Raw genomic sequence first — 23,309 nt, forward strand, 5'->3', positions numbered from 1 at the left:
CTGCTTCTCGGGCCTGAAGGAACAGGAGCCCGAGAAGCAGGGGCGGTGTCAGTATATGTGTTCTTGTCAAAGTCTCCACATACACAAAAACTAACCGAAATAATACTGGTTGCTTAAAAATGGAAATTAGTTTTACCCCTTGTAACTTTGGTCAATGTACCAATTCTTTTGCATGTGTTTCTTGAGGCTGGGATGTTATGAAGTTCTGCCTGTGTCATAGCTTCTTTTCTGAACTTCTTAAATTTTGAAACATAGTCACATAGAGATGGAGAGGACATGCTAACTCCACACAGAAAAAAGCCCCAGTCAGATGGTGGATTTGAATTCATGACCTTCTTGTTGTGAGGCAACTATCTATGTAGCTGTCCCTAATGAAATGACAGCTTAAATAAGAGTTTTGATATTTACTGGTATAGAAAAAGGTATTCCCTCCTACAAAAAAGAAAAAATAGCTTCCATTTATGCTTATTGTATTTACTTTACAAGGGAGTTGGGATGATGTCATTCAAATCAAATACATTTTTCTTGTTCTTCACATGATTACTGCCAAACCATTAAATGTCACACTTTGTGTGTGTGCATGTTTAATGTTTGTCCCATACAAACATACCTTTTAGCTTACATTTAGAGCTTGTTGTGATACAATCACCATTTGGTGGCAGAGGGTGACAAAGATCATTTACTTGATCAGAAATAAATATAGTGGTGCTCACATGCAGCCATGAATATCATAGTGTTTTGAAACCTGATGTGAGTAGCAAGGTTTAAATCAACTGAATTCTCAATAATCCTCCTAACTCTTAGACTGACCATTATTTACAAAATGAACTTCAAGGTTAATTTACATACATCGACCCCTGCTGGCCATTAAAAGAATACAGGTTTAATGTATTTCTGAATTAGCTTCACTTTTTATAACCAGAAAATACATCCATCTCTTACATGTGCATCATAATAATGGATGTTATAATATAGCTTATTATATAAATAGACATAAATCTATTTATCATAAAGTAAAAAATAATAAATAACTAAAGCTTTGAAATAAATCTTTTGGAGTGCAATAGCACCCTAACCGTAGCCAAAATACCAAATAAGAAATACATAATAGTGGATACATAACAGTGGGCTACAAGCAGAAACACTTATAAAACTTTTAGTACATTAAAACTGTACTTCACTAAAGTACTCAGAATAGAGTAATTGTAAAATTACATTATTACTGCAGCTGTCCATTGCCCCCTCACCACACTCATATGCATAGAAGTCATTTACTCCAACTCCTACACAAATATGCAGCATGCTTCATTGCACTGTCTGGTAGCTTATTCATTAGCAAACAAGCTGCTTATTCTACATTACAATCCTGTGATTTTAATAGCAATGTGTGTACATTACTTTGTACCCATTCAAAAATCAGTCTTAAGGAGTAGTGAACTACATTTTGCTGTAGTTACTTTGTATTTGGACTAAAGTCATATTTGCATAGTAAGTCAACAAGTTCAAGGACTAGTTTACTACTGAAATATTTCTCATTACTATGTAATTTGTTAACCATTAACAGATCAAGCTGTTGCCAATTTCAAAGTAGTAAGGAGTAATTCTGCAGCTGACGCACCTGCATTTATGGATGTGTCTGATCAGTTTTATTTTATTATTTTGCAATTATGTTATATTTTCGTTCATGTAAACTGTAAATGTTTTTCCATGTAGGTTTGCAGTACTTCAGGTACTCGTGTAACATTGCCTACTATATAGCTCAAAAACATTCCTTTCAACACTTAGGGAAAAATAATATATAGAAACCAAAAGATCAGTGAAGAACACAGAATTTTTTGCCTGTAAAGCAAAGTTAAGCTTCTTATTCTCCCAAAATATTTCTGCAAATACTTGCGAATATTAATTTAAAGGAACTCCAGGATTTTAGTGTCCAAACAGTTGGAAGTAAAAATAAGATACTGTTGGTCAAAGCCAGAAAATTCTGAACTGTATACATGTCACTCATTAATTTATTTCTCCAGATTTTGGTGGACTTTTTTGGTGGGTTTAAAAAAAAAAAAAAAACAAACCCACACACAATGGTGATATTTCAGGTCATGTCTTTATTTGCCAACCATAAAAACTGTTCTTACTCATTGAAACATGTTTTTAATTTTAGCTTTTAAAAAAGAAAAAAAACAAACCTCAAACAGCTTACTCTTATATAGTGATCATTGTGACCGTTTAACAAATCAAAATAGTTTTGTGAAAAAAAAAAAAAAAAAAAAAAAAAAAACAACAAACAAATGAAATTTAATTACTTGTGAGAATATTCTGAATTAGAGTCAAGAAGAAGAAAATAAAACTCCTCCCCACCCACAATGACTGCACAAATTAGAAGACCAGTGTTACGAACAACTTTGTCATCAGAACTTACAGCAGACCCAAACCATTAAATACAGGATCGAAACAGGAGTCATGTGATAACATTCTGAATTAATGGTCAGGCACATAATTATTATACAAATCATCATCATCTACAGCGAGGTTTTAGATTTAAGCTCACTGCCCAACAAGTCATTTACACAAAAAAAAAAAAAAAAAATTTTTAACTGCTTTGCAGCATCACTTAAACAATTGCACTCTGAGATAAAGGAACATTTTAGTAAACAAATTCATTTATATTTCTTAGATTGAAATGTGTTAGATAAATGAAAAAACCAAAAAAAAAAAAAATCCATCCAGACCTTAACATAATCATGCTGAGCATTTGCAGATACAGAGCCGATACTGTCAGAAACTGAAGATTTGAGAATCCTACAGTGCTGAACTTTATCTTCTCTCAGCCCCAAATTTTTCCACCGTCTCAAATGTGCACACTGCCTCTCAGCTGTCCAGTGAGCTCAGCTCCTATTTATGGAGCACCAATACAGCGGAATTGCCATGTGACATAATGTTGGTCATTGTATGGGAACAGATGCGGAATATGAAATAAGAGAAGAGGCAGACAGATTCACCTTTTTGACTGAAATAAGACAACAACTGGAGGATTTAGGCAGTTAAAGGCTTGTGGGGACTACAGCTGGTGACGTGGGTTTACAGCCGACTGCAGCAGATGCTGTTAAAAAACGGCCACATTTCCGGGGTACAGATGCTGAACATTTGATACTAAAACAAAATCACAGATTTCAAGTGAGCCATCAGTTAGCAGTGACTTTTACGATCATTTTATCACAATAAGTGACTGAAGAAGCTCTCTTTATGAAAAAGTTTTTAAATCGAAAATTGTATCTGAAACAAACGGAAGTCTGTCATGTTATTGGTTGAATCTTGGTTGAATCACTGATGTGAGACTACTCCTTAAGCAGTACCATGATTGATAAATGTTATGGACAAACAAAAGCCTCTTCAAATAATTAAGAACAACAGTTTGTCACCCTGATTTTACCATTAGCCGATTGCCCACATTATGTAACAATCAGACATTCTGTACTTGCTAGAAGAGAGAGGGAGAAGAAAAAAGGAAATTTCAGGCATGCAGCAAAGAAATTGAGGGGAAAAAAAAAACTGACCACAAATAATACTTTGCAGTAGATGTTCTGTTCAAAAGGCAGGTCAGTCTAAAATTGTAAATGTGTGATTGTTAGTGTTAAAGCTATTCTTCAGGTCTCTCAGTGGGCTCACTTTATCAATTTTCAGTCTTGGTTGCATTTCAATTTCCCTTCATAAGACACATCTACTCACTTTAAATTCCCTTCTCTCACTCTCTACTATCTTATAGGGTTAGTTCGCCATCTACCATGGCCTTAAGAGGGCTAATATTTGAAATATACCAGCTGGTAGCTAGTAAAAAGCATCATGGGGTAGATTAGTACTGTTGAGCCTGCAGAGTCAAAGGGTCCGGCCAGGAGGTGAGGTTCATGGATCAGTTCACAGTTTGGACCGCAGAGGCTTCAGGTACTTGTGGAAAGATTCGTGTACCTGTAGGGAGGAAAAAAAAAAAAGTTGCTGAAATAATGCATTGCACAGTACACAATGATCACACAAACAGGTTTAGTGTGAGGTTGGATTTGCCAACATCTTCATTTTCATATAAAAACACACTCGAGTTCCACGCTGCTGATAAATACAAAGAGCAGCTTATCATTAACACTGTGACCATACAACCTCGTGAGCTCGACTGACCTCTGTAGCATTGAGGGGGGATTTGCGAGCCCACTCGAACATGTGCTCATAAACATTCCCATCGTATCGTCCCAGGACCGAATTCAGCTTCTTGTCGTGGATGTCAAAGGCATCCGCCAGGGCCACAGCGTTGGGCCTCAGCTGAGCCAGCAGCTCCTTGATTCGACTAGAAATCTGCATCACCTGAGGCACACTCAGCAGTCCGGCCTAGAAAAAGAATTTGAGAAAAAAACAAAAAACAAAACCCACAACACCAGCAGCTGTAGACATTTGGATCTTAGATCAGACCAAGCTGAGCAGTAGAAAGAGCCTTGAAACAGCACTGTTGTGCTTATCTGCTGACCACACACACGATGATTTTGCTTACCTGTAGGAAGTCTCCAGAGTTCTTTGTGATGCCATACAGGGTGTAGAGCAGAGCCAGGGTTGACAGCACTGAATGTACTGCAGTATCAGCAACCTCCCCAAGCTTGTCAGTAAAGAGTTTCACTACAACATAGTGACAGTGGGCCTGAACACAAGAGAGAGAGAAAAAAAAAAAAAAAAAAAAAAAAAAAAAAAAAAAAAAAAAAGAATATACACATACATACATGAAACAGAAGAACCGAAGATACTGACTAGTAACAAACAACCTCCAACTTTAGGGCAATATTCAAAGGGTGACAGATGTTTTAGATATTCTTTTCAAGTAAAACCTTCCAAGGTTAGTCATAATTTATTCATAAAAAAGGACAATCAAGCTAAATTGAACTTACATTTGAGGCTCTGACCAGGTCAATGGCGCTGTTGTTCCAGGCATCCTCCTGACTCTTCCTGCGTTGCAGCTCCTGCTGGATGCTCTTCGCTGCCAGCTCCACTAGACTATAAACACAGAAACATAGCGTGCATTAAGCAACAAAGCCAGAATTACCTCCTTGTGGTTGTAGGTAAGCTGCAGTTTTCCATCCCCGTATGTCTAGACTAAAATGTGTACCGAATGCTCTTCAATGGATCAACATTAAAGATTAGCGCTCACCTACAGAGTTGCATACTGAATACAACTAAATGTGAGTACGATCAGTCTTCCCTTTTCGTTCACAATTATAGATCAAAGAGTGTTTCATGTCACATTAAAGTTGACTTTTAACCTTTTGTGATGGAAAACAAAAAAAAGATGAGCCCCTCCTATGACAGTAACTAGTGTTTGCATAATAGACTTAATAGATAAATAGCAGGTTTACACTAAAGACTTGGAGGAAGATAGTACACTAGTTAACCTACAACATTCAAGCTTCAATGAATACATCTAAAATTGGGTTTAGACAGGGATTATGAAGTCCTGGATTAAGGCAAGTAAGCTAAAAATGAGGTTTTATGCTGTGAAATAATGATAAAAAAACAAATGTTTTTGTGGCATTGCTGATGTTATGACAGATACTGTAAGAGCGGTTTCTTCTTTGGTGGTAAACAAAACAAATGCAGGGGTACAAAGAGAGCATTTTACAACTTGGGGAGGCAGAGCAGCCACCAACCTTAAACACAAATTAACTGAATTAGTTTGAGTCCGAAACGATACAGTATGTGCGCCCTTTGGATGAAACAAGAAAAACTTCCAGGTGCCTCAAATAATCAGAAACACGTGGATTAAGATAAAAAGGGGAGATGAGAGAAGTTGCCTACGCTCCCTGACAAACACTGCTGAGTCCAAGTTAAACCTGCCTCCCTGATGGATTTATTTAATCTTCAATTTAGAGACGCTTTAATCCTCCCTCTTGCAATCGCCTTAGTTAGAGCAGGCAGAAATGTACGACTGAGCAAATGTCAGACTGTGCAAGTCCATTTTTAAGAAACACCAAACAAGCTTTTTAGTCTGGTTCTTGACTAAAGCCTCACCCCTCCCAAGCCTTACCTACCTGCCAACACAGAGTCGGTGTTTGACACCATAACACTCATTTAGTTTTTTCAGATATGTCAACTCCTCTTATGAAAAACTAGCCTTTTACTACTTTCTTTTCATCTGTTTAGTCCCAATACTTTAAGCATCATTTTCTTAATACTATTCAAAAAAACAAAACACCCAATTATAAATACATATTTGCCTTTTAACCCTCTGATGTTTAAAGTTGGACCACATTTAAAAAACAAAAACAAAAAACCAAACCCACACTTCCACCACAGCTGACACTCCCTGCCAGATGGGTTTCGATAATGACAGCTGCATATCATGTCACATGCAGGAAATGACCAACAACTGCAGGTGTAAGTCAGACTTGCACTAGCAAACTGAACTATTAAAGGGATCAGTAGGGACGACTGCAAAACTTGTTTTTAAAAAGAAAATACGGTGTATAACATTTAAGGAAGGACAACACTCAGTGGAAACCCATTCCTAAATATGAATGGGAATCAAAAAGCAACTTTGTCAGAGACCATCGTGATCATGGTCCTCAGTTGTGAAGTGGCAGCATGGAGAGGGCATATTTTACCACCCCGACTGCACTTTACTGTGTAGAAATGTTACTATACACAGTAAAATACACAGATTTCTTCTCTGTACAGTTTAAATTTTTTTGTACACAATTTCTTTTACGGTTTTTCATTTTTCTAATATCTCCAATTGACTTTTTCTTCCTGACTTCTTCCTTTTGCTGCTGGAGCAAGTGAATTGCCCCAGTGTGCAATCCAATGTTCAAGTTCCTCCACCTTTTCTAATGTATGAACCCAGAACAACTGTACAATTCTACTAGACATATAAATATTAAGGGCAAATAAAAGGAAACAGGTAATATTTCATGTAACAAGGTCATCATCTTTCCCACTGCTCTCTTACATGGCTGCTCGGAGTTTGTAGACCTCCGTCAGGCTAGTCAGGTCATTGATGTCAACCACTGTTGGCCTGGCAGCGACGGGCTGTGGCTGCACCCTCCGCACATCTGCTTCATTCAGGTATGACACAATGCCGCTCAGCTGCTGGCCTGCCTTAGCCTGTTTGTAGCTCTTCACCAGGTATCTGCAGACACGAGTGTTCAGTTTAACAGTTAGATGCGCGAGATAGCTAGCAGCTGTGTTTCTATCAATCGAAAGCTTTACAGAAATATTTACTGTACCTATTAGAAATAAAAGTTAACATATCTTCATTTTTCAACTAACTGTATGTTTTAGTCATCGGTGTGAAGGTGAGTTTATGAACGGAGCTTATATGTTACACCACCAATACTGACACATAATTCAGCTTCAGTAGTTCTCTAATTTGTGGTGTTAAATGTCACTTTGCGTTACCTGGCAGTCTGCAGCATCATGACTGTATTCTCGCCTTCATAGGTGCAGGTAGGGGTAAACTCAACATAAATGTCCGGCAAGGCACTGCTTCGAGAGTAACCGTGGCCACCACATGACATGCGGCACACCTCGATGGCTGAGGTCGCTTCCCATGAGGTGAAGGCCTTCAAACCCGCAGACAAGGCATGGAGCTGTGAATTAGAGAGCAAAGCAAGTGAAACAGATTAATTCATAGCTATGAATGAATTAAACTTAAGAAATGGGAACATTTGTGTTCTGAGACAGGCTGGACTGAAAGTAAGTGGAAGAAAAAAAAAAAAAGCTTTGATTCCCCACATGAGGATGGCTGGTCAGTACCTCAGGCATCTCGCTGAAGTCTCCCTGGTTGATGTCTTCAGTAATGCGGTGGTAGGTCTGCCTCATGTACTGGCCAACAAAAGTGAAGGCATAGGCTGTGGCCAGCAGAGGGAACAGCTTGTACTGCTGTGTCTGATAGTCGAGGATCTGAGGCTCTGGCTCTCTGTGCAATAGAAACACAAAACTATTTTTTTTTTTCATGATCGAAACAGTGACGCAGACGAGCGAGACCACCGAGTTTAATGTCTCAGGTCTTTTTTTATAGTCACCTATGCAAAAGTTGCAGATGTGCCAATCCTAGCTGTTTGCACTGCAGTATACTTCACATCACATACCGCTGGGATTCATTTTTCCTTTATGCTGATATTCGGGCAAACTAGGAACCACTAGTAGAGTGAAGTACTTTAAAGTACTAGTGTAACGTTCAGCCTGTTCACTTGATTTATTTCAGCTCAACTACAAATTTGTTTTTACTCACTACTTTTGAGTCATGAGATGTTTGTGCAAATGTTTGCATTGACAGCAATCAACTGTCCACTGACCCTGGCCGTATTTCAGACTGGTGACGCACGGCACTGTAGCGGATGGCAATGGTGGAGGACTTTGCAAGGGCTCGAGCTGACTCGGCGACAATCATGGAGCGGATGAACACCATGGTGCCGTAGGTCAGCTTAGTACTTGGTGGTTTCACATAGGTTCCATCTGGCTCCACCTGGTGGACAGAGTCATATTGAAGCCCCACTTGAAATGTATTTATTCTGTATCCATATAACCACCAACAACACCAAGTGTCAATGTATATTACCAAATTGAATAAGTATTTTTTTGAGTAATTCTTGCAAGGCATTTGCAAATGTAATCCCAATGAGGACACAATTTCTGACACTCATCAGTTAAACCACCACTGTTAGCACAGATTGGCGCTTGATTATAAAATAATCTACAAGGAGCAAAAGGACAAGCAATGGTTGAAACATGACCAATAACTGTGCATTATTGCAGTAACGGGGTATAATTTCAAGATCAGCAATTCCCTTCCCAAACATCACAAACAAAGAGCTGAGGTAAATTAAACCACTCATGGCGAATCACTGCTGTTAAAAGGACAAACTTTCATTTCACCTTGGCGTATTTCATCAGCATGTTCTCCCGTGGAATTCGTACGTTCTCCAATTTCAGGAAGCCGTTGTCAACCTCATTGAAGCCAAACTTGGGGCCAATGTCGCCAACAACAATACCTGAGAGAGAAAGATAAACAAAGCTAGTAAGAGAAAAAGTGAGATGGAGTGATGAGGACTTTACAAATATCACATTCAGAAAGTCATCACAGACTGTGGTTACCTGGCAGGGGTAAATGTGTGTTCATATCTCTGATGGGTACGATGAAAGCATGCAGACCATGGCAGTTTCCAAGAGTGTAAAGCTGTGCTAACACTATGGCATGGTTGGAGGTCTTCCCAACTAGAAAGAGAGGGTGAAACGGTTAAAAGCAAAACAAGAAAACCCCACAAACGCTATTCATGATGAAACCCCAGACCTAACGGAGTCAAAACACTTACGTCCTCCGGGCCACCACTTGATGGAGCTCACAGTGGGACTGTTCAAGACAAACTCTTGAGTGGCTGGATCATATGTGGCTGTGGTCTCCAGCCCTCTAAGGTGTGTGCCTGGAGTGATTCAATATGTCAAAGGCCACCAGACACACATGCAGAGAACACAGTTAAAAAGCAAAAGTAGTGCATCACAATGCTGGTTAGACATTAGCAGTCGATCTGATGATTTTTATGCAAAACTACTACTACTGTTAACAAACATGCCTAGACTAAAAATTACATTTACAGAATACAACTTTAGTATCAATCAGAGATGGGGAAAAAAAAAAAAAAAAAAAATCTAAGTTTAAACTTATAATAAATTGACAGCACATTTGGCCCTTGAGACTTAAAATGGAGTATCCAGTATAAATTTACTTAAGTAAAATAGCTGAATCCACTTCTCTCTGAGAGAAGCTTGTAGGTGTTTGACAGATCTTAATTTTCAATCACAATTTTAAGATGATTCAGTTGCATGCCGTTTAAGCTGGATTTTACTGGTTTTTAGTTAAAGACATAACAGCCCATGCTGTTAAAGTACAGCAAAGATTATTAGTGAAGACAAGAAAACAAAACAAAAACAAACCAGATAAGAAGAGCTACTGTGGAACAGGAGGGGTGGCCAGGGAGTAGAACAGCCAGTGAGAAACTACTCAATGTTTCTCTGTGGTTACATTTTTTTAAAGTTCTGAAAGGAAAACTTTACATTTGTCCAGTGGCCCCGTGGACACAGATGTTATGTAAATGAATCATTAGTTTCAAGATTTTTTTTTTTTTTCTTCCTCTTTAACAAAGAAAACACTTCCACTGTTAGAGATATACTGGGTGCATTTACCATCATCTAATCTTAAAGTAGCACAGTGGTTTAACTCTTACTTTGTTTGCAGCAGTTCTCTAGTTGACTAAATTTACCTAAATTCCTTGAAGTGTCTTTAAATAAACCACTTGTACACCAGCGCAAATTTTGGTTGGTGAATATACATATTTGAATAATAAACTAGTGTTGAATGCCATGTGTAAAATAAACAAATAGATTTTAAAAAAAGAAGAAAAAAAAAAAAAGCAGCACTAAGTTCTTTCTTACTTTAAATTGCAACCAACCTGACTCAATAGTTTGTGGGAATATTGACAATAAAATTAAAAATGGCATCGTGTTCCTAATTGGCCTACTCTGTTTTGGACTTCATTTTACCGTGGCCCATCTCAGTCTGAGCGTAGGTGCCGATGATCTTTAGGGTCCAGGCGGGCATGAAGAAACGGTCCATTTGCTCTGGGGTGGCCTGGTTGAGTAGTGTGGGCAGGAACATCCCGAGATGAAGATCCAGGGGCTCTGGCCTGTCAGGGTGCACACATCTTGGCCACGCAAGGCAGTGGGAAATGGGGAAAAAAGCAGGTTGTAATGTAGAAAGGGCGAGGAGAAGGGACGCAGATGGTGGAAATGATTATGAAGAGTTTAAGACAACGTTAGCAGAGATGAATGAGAAGATAAATGATGCAGTTTTGTATCCGCAGGAAGAATTATTTACAGGAATTGAAATAGTGATGCAAGAATAAAAGACATGTGCACAAGCAGCAGAGAAAGAGGTGACAAAGACAAATTAAAACAATTTGTCAGCATGACATGCATATTGGAATTGCTGATTTGATCATGTGGTGAGAATCTAACTTCAAACTTCATAAATGCCATTTTCCAAAAGTTTGTCTTTAGTAGCTGGATCTACACATTTACCCATACCACTGACAGGGATGACCAAGACTTGAACTTTAGCCTACTCTCAGTTTGGGTTGCTCAGTTGGCAACAACTCAAAGCCACCAAAAATGTTTAGGGGAGTGGAACGGATACATACAGGGAGTGCAGAATTATTACGCAAGTTGTATTTTTGATTAATAATTTTATTATTGAACAACCACCATGTTCTCAATGAACCCAAAAAACCCATTAATATCAAAGCTGAATGTTTTTGGAAGTAGTTTTTAGTTTTAGCTATTTTAGGGGGATATCTGTGTGTGCAGGTGACTATTACTGTGCATAATTATTAGGCAACTTAACAAAAAACAAATATATACCCATTTCAATTATTTATTTTTACCAGTGAAACCAATATAACATCTCCACATTCACAAATATACATTTCTGACATTCAAAAACAAAACAAAAACAAATCAGCGACCAATATAGCCACCTTTCTTTGCACGGACACTCAAAAGCCTGCCATCCATGGATCCTGTCAGTGTTTTGATCTGTTCACCATCAACATTGCGTGCAGCAGCAACCACAGCCTCCCAGACACTGTTCAGAGAGGTGTACTGTTTTCCCTCCTTGTAAATCTCACATTTGATGATGGACCACAGGTTCTCAATGGGGTTCAGATCAGGTGAACAAGGTGGCCATGTCATTAGTTTTTCTTCTTTTATACCCTTTCTTGCCAGCCACGCTGTGGAGTACTTGGACGCGTGTGATGGAGCATTGTCCTGCATGAAAATCATGTTTTTCTTGAAGGATGCAGACTTCTTCCTGTACCACTGCTTGAAGAAGGTGTCTTCCAGAAACTGGCAGTAGGACTGGGAGTTGAGCTTGACTCCATCCTCAACCCGAAAAGGCCCCACAAGCTCATCTTTGATGATACCAGCCCAAACCAGTACTCCACCTCCACCTTGCTGGCGTCTGAGTCGGACTGGAGCTCTCTGCCCTTTACCAATCCAGCCACGGGCCCATCCATCTGGCCCATCAAGACTCACTCTCATTTCATCAGTCCATAAAACCTTAGAAAAACCAGTCTTGAGATATTTCTTGGCCCAGTCTTGACGTTTCAGCTTGTGTGTCTTGTTCAGTGGTGGTCGTCTTTCAGCCTTTCTTACCTTGGCCATGTCTCTGAGTATTGCACACCTTGTGCTTTTGGGCACTCCAGTGATGTTGCAGCTCTGAAATATGGCCAAACTGGTGGCAAGTGGCATCTTGGCAGCTGCACGCTTGACTTTTCTCAGTTCATGGGCAGTTATTTTGCGCCTTGGTTTTTCCACACGCTTCTTGCGACCCTGTTGACTATTTTGAATGAAACGCTTGATTGTTCGATGAGCACGCTTCAGAAGCTTTGCAATTTTGAGACTGCTGCATCCCTCTGCAAGATATCTCACTATTTTTGACTTTTCTGAGCCTGTCAAGTCCTTCTTTTGACCCATTTTGCCAAAGGAAAGGACGTTGCCTAATAATTATGCACACCTGATATAAGGTGTTGATGTCATTAGACCACACCCCTTCTCATTACAGAGATGCACATCACCTAATATGCTTAATTGGTAGTAGGCTTTCGAGCCTATACAGCTTTGAGTAAGACAACATGCATGAAAAGGATGATGTGGACAAAATACTCATTTGCCTAATAATTCTGCACTCCCTGTAGATGTAAACTGGACCTGCTTGTTACAACGCTGACAGAATGTATATTAATTAAGTCTAAAGAGATAACTGGTAGTGTTATTTATATGCTCATTTTGAATATGATACTAGTAAAGTTGGGATGGGGCAGCCAAAGTGGAACATTTAATTATTAACATGACTTTGTAGTTACAAAAACAAAACAAAAAAGGATAGTGCTTTCTTTGGTCCTGAGATCATTTACAATGGACAAAAATTGTTTAATGACTTTTGGAACCCATGGTTAGAGTGTCCTGCAGGCTAAAGAGGAGAAGGAACATTAAACAGTCCAGTCATTGAAAGGATTCAGTGTGTCGTGAAAAAAATAAACAAAACCGAACAAACAAAACAGAAGCAGTTCATTCCTAAACAAACGAGCAAAAATGTGCCACCCCCAACTTTAATAAAATAGTGTAGCAGGCAGCAAATTCAAAATGAGCAACTGTTGCCAACACACAGTGCAGAGTTTTTATATATATATTTTTTTGCATCATTTTCAGTGAATATGGGGTCTAAATCGCAAATTTCAGCAGTCTGATATTAGGAATAGCCTCACAACAGTGTTAAGGCACCCTTGACCACAATTAAGTGTTCTCTCTAACTGACCCAGTGTAGGCTCAAACCAAACTAATATTAAGTGCAGCTTTGTGACAGATTTACAAATTCAAAATAACATCCACCCGGCTTTTTAACAGAAAGCCACCAAACAATAGCTGCTTGGCCCACATTCTCTCTCACATAGATTTGCTAATTTCTCAGATTACAAAGAGACATTCAGAGGCCTCATTATGAACTCATGAGCCACAAACTTCTGCAGCTTATAATGCTGCTTCTCTTACTCTTTCAAGACTTCATGAAAAAGACAACTGAACTAGTTTCATGTTTCTAGTTCCCATCATTTCAAATCCACAGGCCAAACAAAGACAGGCCATCTCTGATCAGTTATTCAGTCTTAATTGTTAAATCATGCATAGAAAAGGAGCGCAAATCAGGGGAGCAATCAAAATATACACAAGCTTCATAATTGGGGCATTATCAACATAGAAAGGGGAATGAAAGAGTCAGTGGGAAGGAAGTAGACTTAGAAACTGCTTATGGGAAAGTGTTGATGACATAAAACTAGTTTAATATTTAGGGTCTAAATGGGAACTTCTACTGAAGCTACGCTAATAGCATGGATAGATCTACATGTAGCGTGTCTTTTAGAAAAGCATGCAAACTGCAAACACAATCATAAGGACACACATGCAACTACTTTGGATTTTCTCAATATTTTGCTTCTGTCAAACACATACAAGAAATTAGAGTTATGGTTTTAAATGTTTTATTCTTTTGCTCAAATGTGACTGCTGATCATTTATCAGCAGAGGATGATAAAGTTTTGTCCAAGGGCCTTAATCAACATTCAGTAAGTTCAAAGCTAAGTCCAGGACTGACCGTGACCCATCTCAGTTTGGGCATACGTGCCCATCACCCGGTAGGACTCTGCCAAAGGCAACCATTTCTTTTTTTGGTGATGGTCACATTGGCTGTGCAGGAATGGGATGAACATGGCAGAGTGTAGTCCCAAAGGCTCCTGATTGTTGCCTTTGACCATACTGGGTAAAGGGAAGTGTACACAAGTGTGGTTCAGACAATGTTAACTCACATATTAGACACGGAAAATTTGATTACATCCAATTGGAAGTTTTCTACATACATCAAGTTTGGATCTGTCAAACACATACAAGAAATCAGAGGTATTCTTGGTGTTAAACACTTTTCCCATCCTGCTTAAAATGGCATTTTGCCTGGCCTTAGAGATCATTTATTAAACTTTTTTGGGGGAATAAATAAATAAATAAAAATTGTAAATTTGAAGCGTTTCAACACAGAATCATGAAGTTTTGTCTAAGGAACGCCACAAAAATTAAGTTAATTTGTGTCAAAAGCTAAATCCAAGACTGACCGTGACCCATCTCAGTTTGGGCATATGTGCCCACCACCTGGAAGGACTCTGTCAGAGGCAACCATTTCTTTTTTTGCTGAGAGTCACACTGGCTGTGCATGGTTGGAAGGAACACCCCAAAATGTATTCCCATAGCCTCTGGGATGTTGCCTTTGACCATACTGGGTGAATACAAGGTCAGATTTACCATCAACTCTAATGTTAGATGACTGCATTATTTTATGACATCAAGTTTATTTCCTATATAGTGAGAAGTTTGGATCTGTCAAACATACAAGAAGTGAGAGATACTCTGTTCAACAGTTCCCAGTTTTGCTAAAATAAAACAACCCCAAAATAGTCTCGTCTTCCCCAAAATATAATTTAGATTAAACTCTCAAAAGTCGCGAATTTGAGGCATTTTAGCACAGCATCATGAAGTTGTGTCTAAGGGTCTTAAATAGTCAAGTCAATAAGTTTAAAGTAAATCCAAGAATGACTGTGACCAGTTTGGCCAGATTTTACCAAATGGAGTTCAGATGAACTGGAGGCAGTGGAAGGAAAACCAATAGGGAATGTTTGGTGTGTGTGTTTTTTTTTTTTTTTTTATGTTTTTTTTTTTAAATGGGGCAAACCCTCTTAGAAATTGCTGGGGACTGTGTGCAGATAAATCTGTGCGATCTCTAGACAGATCCAACAGCTCAAGTGAAAGACATGACAAACTATTACAGCGATTGTGTAGATAATGAACAAATAACTTTGCTTACAGTCAGATCCTGACCCATCTGCATTTTTAATAAGTGTGTAAATGGAAACATTTTTCCCTGTATGTTATGCAATGTTGCAAGCCAAAGCCCCATTAAAAGCTGTATTTTGGCAGACATTTCAGTACAGCATGCATTATGTGGTAGTGGGGAAATTTTAAAACATTTAAAAATTAAAATAAACAGGTAACATGTCATGTTGCAGAGCTCTGTGTGTATGCACCTCTGAGAAAAAAGGCACAGAGTTGCTCTTGTGCTCTTTGCAGTTTTCATTGTGGATCAATCTCTATGCAGAAATATGACATTCAACCTGAAACACTCCAAACCCATCTGCTCACTGTTCCTCATCAAAATATGACAATGGTCTTCAGTAATATGAGGACCAGAAGAATGTGGGGCTCAGCTCTAAACATGCAGGGTGAGAACTCAGTGACGAGCTACAGATCATTTGGGGATTTTTGACTGTTAATAAATCTGGTCATGTGTCTTGACAACTCAAAGGATTTGTATGAATATGTGCAGTTTAAAGTGGAACTAAAGCTGCATTGCATGGTAGAGCTTTGAAGAATTGAGTTTAAGTAAATGCACACAGCTCATGAAGAAAGCGCACGATACGTGACAGATTGCTGCCCTCTAACACAATTTTAATCTTATGCGAACTTTGCTCCAGCTGCTTTTGTTGTTGACTTAGTTGCCAAGAGTGGTTTAAAAAAAAAAAATAAAAAAATAAAAAAAAAATCTACTTGATTGGGTTCAATTTGGAGGGGGGAGGGGGGCTCTTAACCTCCTAGGACCTGGCGTCCACATATGTGGACATCACATTTTGGGTTATTTAGACCAAAATACTCAAATTTGCTCTACAAGGGCCTGATATCCACTTACGAGGACATTATACTGCTACTGTTCTATCGAAATTTTAAACAAATATCCTCATAAGTGGCTCTCATTTTTCTCAGAACCAAAATCAGGTAAAAAAAATTATTTTTTTAGTAATTCTTTGTTTTTACATTCATCAGGTCCCAATCAGCCCAAATATCAAAGAGAAATTAAAAATGCATGCCGTGGAAGAGTTCGGGTCTTAGGAGGTTAATTAAGAAAACTATATTAGGCCCGTTCATGTAACATCTGTGACACTGTTTGAGATTATTGTTCGGAAACAAACATTGGTTTTTGTTGCTTTGCATATCGCACACGAGCTGACAGAGAAGGTGGGTGGATAATTTGATTACTGTCAAAGTACAGTTGGGGTGTAGTAACATTAAAGTACACCACATACACGATACTTTACCTTTGAGCCTCACATCATTTGCTTCATAAGAACATTTCGTTAAGCCTTTTTATGAGTATACGCTGAAATGCACTGAGTGTGATAAGCCCCCCCTCCCCCCTTATACTTCTACAGATGAACAGCATCTACACACAAACAAGTGGATTTAAACATTTGCAGGCTGTTCTTTAATAACAAACCCATCTACTTTAACAGTTGGCTTTATGAGCCAACATACCTCTTATAGTGGTAGATCTCCTCTGGGTCAGCAATACCATACTCTCTGAGCTTCAGGATCATTTGGGCACTTTTTCTAACGGCTTGGTCATAGCGCTCACTGCGGGACAAGAAGTTTGGGTCTTCTTCCTTAAAGTCTGGGTCGCTGAAAACGAGTGACTCTACAGTGGAAATTCAAACATTCATGCATTAGTAAGGCAGCTACTAATTGAACAGGTATGGCACGCTGAAAAGGATGAATCCCACAAATACCTCAAGGCAAAACACATAGTAAGCCTGTTTCACCAGAATTGAGTAGGACACAACCACTCAGCATCCTATAATAAACTGTAAAGAAGTCATTCGCTTAGCAGAATGGTTTTAGTGTTTTTTTTCCCCCCCTATGTAAAAGACAGTAATTAAATTTCTAAAAGAGGTCACATGGGAAGCTGGGATTGCTGCAAAGGTAACTCTACACATAGGCTGAGTTCAGTTCTGCTTAATATCAATAACTAATTCTTTCTCTTTATGAAGTTATTGGTGTGATTCTCCAGTCCCATGTGGCCCCTTGGGAAAATTAATTGTTCCCCCCTGTCCTGTGATCCCCGATGACACAAGAAACAGCTTCCGTTAGCTTGGCATTAGCAGTTTATCAGTTTACATGAGAGACACATTAACCTTTACTAAAAAAAAAAAAAAAAAAAACTGCAAATGCCCGTTTATTGATTTCCACAATGCCAAATTTCAGGTTGAATTTGAACATTGGAGTACCGGATGAAAGATTTCACTGTACATAAATATACCTACATAGTAATCAGTATGCACCTCAAGTTGTACGCGCTGAACTAACATTACACGGGACGTGTCAGCATTTTGGGTTCATCTACCGCTGTCCACAATAAAAATAAAAAATAAAAAGAAGTGGGTTAAAGTGCATTGCTTCAGTACAGTGAAACGCATGAAACGTAATCACAAATATAAATGACACTAAAGCCGAATTTAGATTCGGATCGCATAAAAATCATTGTGGCACAGTCACCTTCAGAAATGCCACTTTAAACTAATAATTCTGAGACTGATATCTAAAACATATAAAAGTGTGTTGTACCCCGGACACTGAAAGTCACCTGCAGGTTATGAGAGCTGCTAACACCTTAGCTAACAGCCGATGGAAACACGGCTGTGCTAACATTAAACTTCTCTTACCTTCACGTGAGTGTTTTTTTTACTTAAATACAAGTACAGGTCCCATGATCGTATTAAATTAAAACAGTCAGCAGCACCAAACGCGTTAAAATAACATGTTTTGACCAAGGAAGACATTTACAATCTCACCAATTTCTCGCCTTCTTCTGGTCTTTTCTGGGCCACCGTCCAAAATAAAGGTCAGTTTTTCGACGTCAAACGTGGCATTTTTTCTTTCCTTAACGATATCAGGATTCATGGTTCCGTCTCAGACTGGAAACAATACTTACTACTTAAAACTATGAAGCGACCCAGATCCTAAAACTCCTGCAAACTGACGGCTTCTCCTGAATTGGCCTCTTATCCACGCAGGCGCAGAGAGGCGGAGGTAAGCCACGTGACATGTAGCGCGGAAGTACCAAGTCGTCTTCAGTTAAACGACTCTTAAATTTTAATCATACAAACCAAACATTTTTTTTTAAGAAATCGGGATGCTGCCCTTAGCTGCAGTTTTTCATTTCCCCTGGGAAATAAACTCTGGAAGCGTGGAGGAAGGACAATCAGTCAGAACATTTGGCAGGTGGGTTTTGTTTCAAACTAGAAAAAATCTTCCGTGTGTGGTTAATGAGATCACGAACAGCCAGTTGTGACAAGCACAATATCTTGTATATACCTGATCTAATGTGGTCAGAGAGGACAGAATCAGACTTATATTAGTAGAGCTACGACTTTTGGTTGTATTTCAGTAAATTCGATATTTAATTTAAATTTTCTAAAGCATCTGTTTGTTTGATTTAGCCCACACACCTTTATTCTTCCATAGGCATTAAGAGGGTAAGTAGCAACCAGATGCTGAGAATCAAATGCAGTTGAGCTATTGACCATGGGTAAAATGTGAACTTTTGACAGTTTTCTGGCTAGGAGCATTCAGATGTCTGTTAACATGGTGCCAAGGAGGAAAAATATCAACAACGATCTTTGATCATTAAAGCAATCTTCACTGCTTATCTGTCTGAGATGGATTACAAGACCAACCAATCTAAAGTCCATCGTTCAATAGTGAATTATTCACAAGTGGAAAAAATATTCAAGACCGTTGACAGTCTTCCCAGAGGTCCATGCCCCATCAAATTCAACTAAAGCTCAGCCGTCCAGAGAAATAGAAAAAATGTTAGTTGTCAAAGTATCTTGAACGATACAGGCTTCAGTTAGCCTATTAAATATTAAAGTTCATGATCATACTATTAGAAAACAAGACCAAAGCGGAGATATTAGACTATAATGAACAGCACCACATTTGGCAAATCAAATGCAGCATGTCAGCACGAACATTATGGGCCATAATTCCTCCACAATGATATTAGACACCGATAAAGTCATTTGTCAGAAAACGATTACTTCACGTTACTGTTGTTAAAGGTCAAACCACCTTCAAGTTACTGAATCATGAGGTGTACTTAGTTTTTCACTGCATGTGTTACAGTTAGAGACTTATTATACTTTCACAAATTAAGAAAAACATGCAATAGGATGCAGTACAAGTAAAAGGTGTTTGTAAGATAGTTAAAGTCTGAAAAACTGTTATTAAAACCATACAGTTTCTGAAAATTTCCTCTTAAAAATGAAAATCTTTGAAAATGAACTTTCTCTGCACTCTAGGATTTTTGCTGTCTTCACTGACTGGCAGCAGCACTGAGGGTGGTAGATGTTGACTCAGGCAGAAATGACTGTGTAACTGACATTAATGATTTCATAGCGCTTCTCTGCTCATACACCTTTATTTATCGTTATCCCCTATTCTCCTGTTTGTCACCTAAAACGTAAGTAATTTATAAAGTGTACTTTTATAATTATTACTATCAATTTAAAAAACAAATGGAGCAGATTAAACATACAGAAGCTACTGTGTTGTTCACACTTTATGGCCCCATTGGCTGTTCATTAAACCACTAAAACATACACAGATCAGCGATTATATCTTCTACATAGATTTAGGCCGTACTGCCCTGTTTACACGCTTTTTAAAAAAAATATTGAAGGGTAGCTTTTGTGAACCGGTTGTGTAAATGATTATTTAAATTGTAAATCATACAAAGTTACTCTTGTATAGCTCAATAACTAAACCACGGATCTGGAAATGAACCAAATTCACTTTAAAATGTTTTACTCATTTTTTTTTCAGACTTGTATGCTATCAGCCTGAGGAGTCCAGGGCTACGCTGTCAGCACAGCATGCTTCTAAAGAGCACCGTGTGGTTGTCCACACCTTGTTTGTGGAGCCCTTCAACCCCATAATTGGAGCCCAGTACACTGTGCTGGGTGAGATAGAAAATGATGAGAGTAAGAGAAATATTTCACACAGACAGACAGTATGCAAAAATGTTGCAGGGCACTGTTCAGATGTTAATTTACCCTCACATAACTTAAAAATGGGAAACATTAAGCAAGTGTCAGTTTGTCCTGTGTGTGGTTGACCTGATGCCAGCTTTAAATGCTATGTTTGTTTGTTTGTGTTTGTTTTGGAGCGACCGTGGCTCAGGGGGTTGGGAAGTGTTGGGAAGCGTCTGTAACCGGAAGGTCACTGGTTTGATCCCCGGGCTCTCTGTCCTGGTCGTTGTGTCCTTGGGCAAGACACTTTACCCTTCCTCCTACAGGTGATGGCCAGAGGGGCCGATGGCGCGATATGGCAGCCTCGCTTCTGCCCCAGGGCAGCTGTGGCTACAACCGCAACTTGCCTCCACCAGTGTGTGAATGCGAGAGTGAATGAATAGTGGCATTGTAAAGCGCTTTGGGTGCCTTGAAAAGCGCTATATAAATCCCATCCATTATTATTATTATTATTTTGGGCAAACGTAAATTGCAGTTCAGTACCAGTGAAATTTCTTTGACTCTTTTTAGCTTTATGCTGCCTTTTGAAAAATTAAATTCGGGGATGATGTTTTGGTGCTATCACCTGCCTGTGTTTGTAACTTCTTGTCCTACAGGAGTCGGTGCAATGGTCCGTGCCCGTGTGCTGAACTGTGTTGACGGTGTAAACATTGCCCTTCTGGAGAAAGCCATCACTGAACAAAGAAACTTCTTCACAGAGAGGGAGCGCAAACTGGGTGCACAACCTGCAGATGCAACATGATCAGGGACTTTATTCATGTGGTTTCTTTGGTCATCAGAGCTGCAGTGATGCCCCTTGCTGTGCTGTCTGAACAGTGAACTTAATAACTGTCTAAATTTGCGTAAAAGACACGGGTTCACTTCTGAGAGTTTACATGACTGTCCTGATCTGGGATTTTTCTGCACTTGATCAAGGGGTTGCTTTTAAACAGCTAAAGCCCCGCATTAGTGGGGCATTATTAGATTTTCTTGTAGGGTCATTAAAGAGTTACAAACAGATGGTTTGGGTTTATGGCTCATAAATATGTCACATTTTTAGTTTTGTCTGTGATTCTGAAGACTCAAGGTGATGATTCGGCATGGACACAGCTTTAAAGATATGAGCAAATATCCGTATGCATGTAATATGATAAAATTTCACTATATGTCCAAACATACTGGGCCATCAGGAGCAGCTTGGCCATGGAAACATCAGTGCCAGAAGAGGTTAGGATTCTGCGGGCTGTTAAGCCAGCAGAGTTTTGGTGAATATTATGCATTGCACCTCAAGCTGGTGCCCCCTTTCTGTAACTGTGCGTTGTCTGCTACTTTGAGACTGAATTGTGTCCTAAAAACTTTGCAAACTCAATATTGGGAAATCTCATCTGACTGTTAAAGTTTAGGTCAGGTTTATGTTGTCTGTCCCATTAATTTTATCAGCCAAGTGTGTTCTTAGCAGAAGTTAATGTTAAGAAATGATCAGATGTAGAAATTTTTGTACAAATTGAAATAAAGGATTGTTTGAGTCATCAGTGGCTTCCTTTTAAGCCCCTTTTTGGAATCTATCATTTACCTTAAATGTTTCATGAAAACAATTTTAATATTAGTCTAAGATAACCCAAGTAAATTAAAAAATACAGGTTTTATTGATTAATTTATTTAATATTTGATGATTTAATTTTTTAAGGAAAAAAACTATCCAAACCTACGTGGCCCTATGTCCAAAAACTAATCCCCCCACTTTTTAAGTCATGAATTAACTGTGATTGAAAACTTTTTGTTGGAAAGCTGGGTTCTATTTCATTAACCATACCCAAGCCTGATCACTGTCAGGCAAGTAGAATAAAAAAACCCACTTAAATAGAACCTGTTTGATAAAGTGAAGCGGCCTAAAAGAACTCACAAAGCAACACATCATGCCACTGTCTAAAGAAATGGCTGAGAAACAAAGTTACTGACATCTATCAACCTGGAAATGGTTACAAAGATATATCTAAGGCAGTGTTTCCAGTGAACAACCCTGTGAGCCTTTATTCACAAATGGAGGAAACAGTGGTGATCCTTCCCAGAAGTGGCCAGCCAACCAAAATTACTCCAAGAACACATCATCGACTCATCCATGAGTTCACAAAAGAACCCAGAACAACAGTTAAGGTCTGTGTTATTGATTCAACAACGGGAAAAATACGGGGCAAAAATGGCAGACAAAGATGGGAGAGTTCCAAGGTGAAAACCCACCGCTGAACAAAAATAACAGAGTCATTGCATATTTACCAAAAAACTTACTGATACCCAAGACTTTGGGGGAAGTATTCTGTGGATTGATGAGATAAAAGATAAACTTGGTGGAAGGGTTGAGTCCTGTTGCATCTAGTTGTTTCATAAAAAGAACATCAACCCGACAGTCAAACATGGTGGTGGTAGTGTGATGGTCTGGGGCTCCCCTGCTGTTTCAGGACATGGACGATCAGTTCATTCACTGAAGCCCAAGTTCACTTGGACAACGACTAAGAGCACATCAGCAAGTCTACCTCTGAATATCTCAATAAGCAAATAAAAAAGAAGGTTTTGGACTGCCCAAGTCAAAGTCTTGTATTTAATCTTGTTGAGATACTTTGGCATGACCTCTATTACACTATTATATTATATTTTTCTAATATTAAAAGATGTTTGATGATCTGAAACATTTAAGTTTGACATATACAAAAAAACTAAGAAATCAAGATGAAGTAAATACTTTTTCATAGCATTTTTTTTACTTTAGAGACTGCACAGCATTGAAAATGAGAGTCCATA

At 38.8% G+C, this 23,309-nt stretch overlaps 2 protein-coding genes across 7 annotated transcripts; one reads left to right on the top strand and one right to left on the bottom strand.

Moving 5' to 3' along the window:
- Window positions 1–2,082: 2,082 nt before the first annotated feature.
- acox1 (acyl-CoA oxidase 1, palmitoyl) lies at window positions 2,083–18,513 on the bottom strand. 5 transcript variants are annotated; one of them, XM_040024753.1, is made up of 14 exons: window positions 18,297–18,513; window positions 16,984–17,143; window positions 10,564–10,724; window positions 9,339–9,446; window positions 9,121–9,240; window positions 8,902–9,017; window positions 8,322–8,491; window positions 7,780–7,942; window positions 7,423–7,613; window positions 6,974–7,153; window positions 4,920–5,025; window positions 4,532–4,675; window positions 4,165–4,371; window positions 2,083–3,960 (listed from the first exon to the last, which is right to left on the bottom strand). In XM_040024753.1, exons 1-14 carry the CDS (start codon window positions 18,403–18,405, stop codon window positions 3,910–3,912), a joined length of 1,986 nt encoding a protein of 661 aa, XP_039880687.1. In that variant the 5' UTR covers window positions 18,406–18,513; the 3' UTR covers window positions 2,083–3,909. The 5 variants fall into 5 exon arrangements, with proteins under 5 accessions (XP_039880687.1, XP_039880688.1, XP_039880689.1 ...); XM_040024754.1 differs by lacking the exon at window positions 10,564–10,724 and adding an exon at window positions 14,225–14,385; XM_040024755.1 differs by lacking the exon at window positions 10,564–10,724 and adding an exon at window positions 14,736–14,896.
- Window positions 18,514–18,538: 25 nt separating this feature from the next.
- Window positions 18,539–22,045, top strand: ten1 (TEN1 subunit of CST complex). Of its 2 annotated transcripts, none has more exons than XM_040024758.1 (3): window positions 18,539–18,726; window positions 20,329–20,486; window positions 21,131–22,045. In XM_040024758.1, exons 1-3 carry the CDS (start codon window positions 18,638–18,640, stop codon window positions 21,274–21,276), a joined length of 393 nt encoding a protein of 130 aa, XP_039880692.1. In that variant the 5' UTR covers window positions 18,539–18,637; the 3' UTR covers window positions 21,277–22,045. The 2 variants fall into 2 exon arrangements, with proteins under 2 accessions (XP_039880692.1, XP_039880693.1); XM_040024759.1 differs by having other exon boundaries at window positions 20,329–20,465.
- The last annotated feature ends 1,264 nt before the right edge of the window (window positions 22,046–23,309 follow it).

Source organism: Simochromis diagramma, unplaced genomic scaffold (assembly GCF_900408965.1).
Source record: "Simochromis diagramma unplaced genomic scaffold, fSimDia1.1 OVJJ01000302.1, whole genome shotgun sequence".
In the NCBI taxonomy this organism is placed as follows: Eukaryota; Metazoa; Chordata; class Actinopteri; order Cichliformes; family Cichlidae; genus Simochromis; species Simochromis diagramma.

Bases quoted from the DNA above. Each gene is read 5' to 3' on its own strand.
- acox1 (XM_040024753.1), bottom strand. From the start codon at position 18,405: ATGAATCCTGATATCGTTAAGGAAAGAAAAAATGCCACGTTTGACGTC. The intron at 9,447-10,563 runs GTAAAATGAAGT...GAATCACTCCAG, and splicing joins TCAGACTGAGATGGGCCACG to GCACACACCTTAGAGGGCTG. The intron at 4,372-4,531 runs GTAAGCAAAATC...TTCTTTTTCTAG, and splicing joins ACTCTGGAGACTTCCTACAG to GCCGGACTGCTGAGTGTGCC.
- ten1 (XM_040024758.1), top strand. From the start codon at position 18,638: ATGCTGCCCTTAGCTGCAGTTTTTCATTTCCCCTGGGAAATAAACTCT. The intron at 18,727-20,328 runs GTGGGTTTTGTT...TTTTTTTTTCAG, and splicing joins TCAGTCAGAACATTTGGCAG to ACTTGTATGCTATCAGCCTG. The intron at 20,487-21,130 runs GTAAGAGAAATA...CTTGTCCTACAG, and splicing joins TGAGATAGAAAATGATGAGA to GAGTCGGTGCAATGGTCCGT.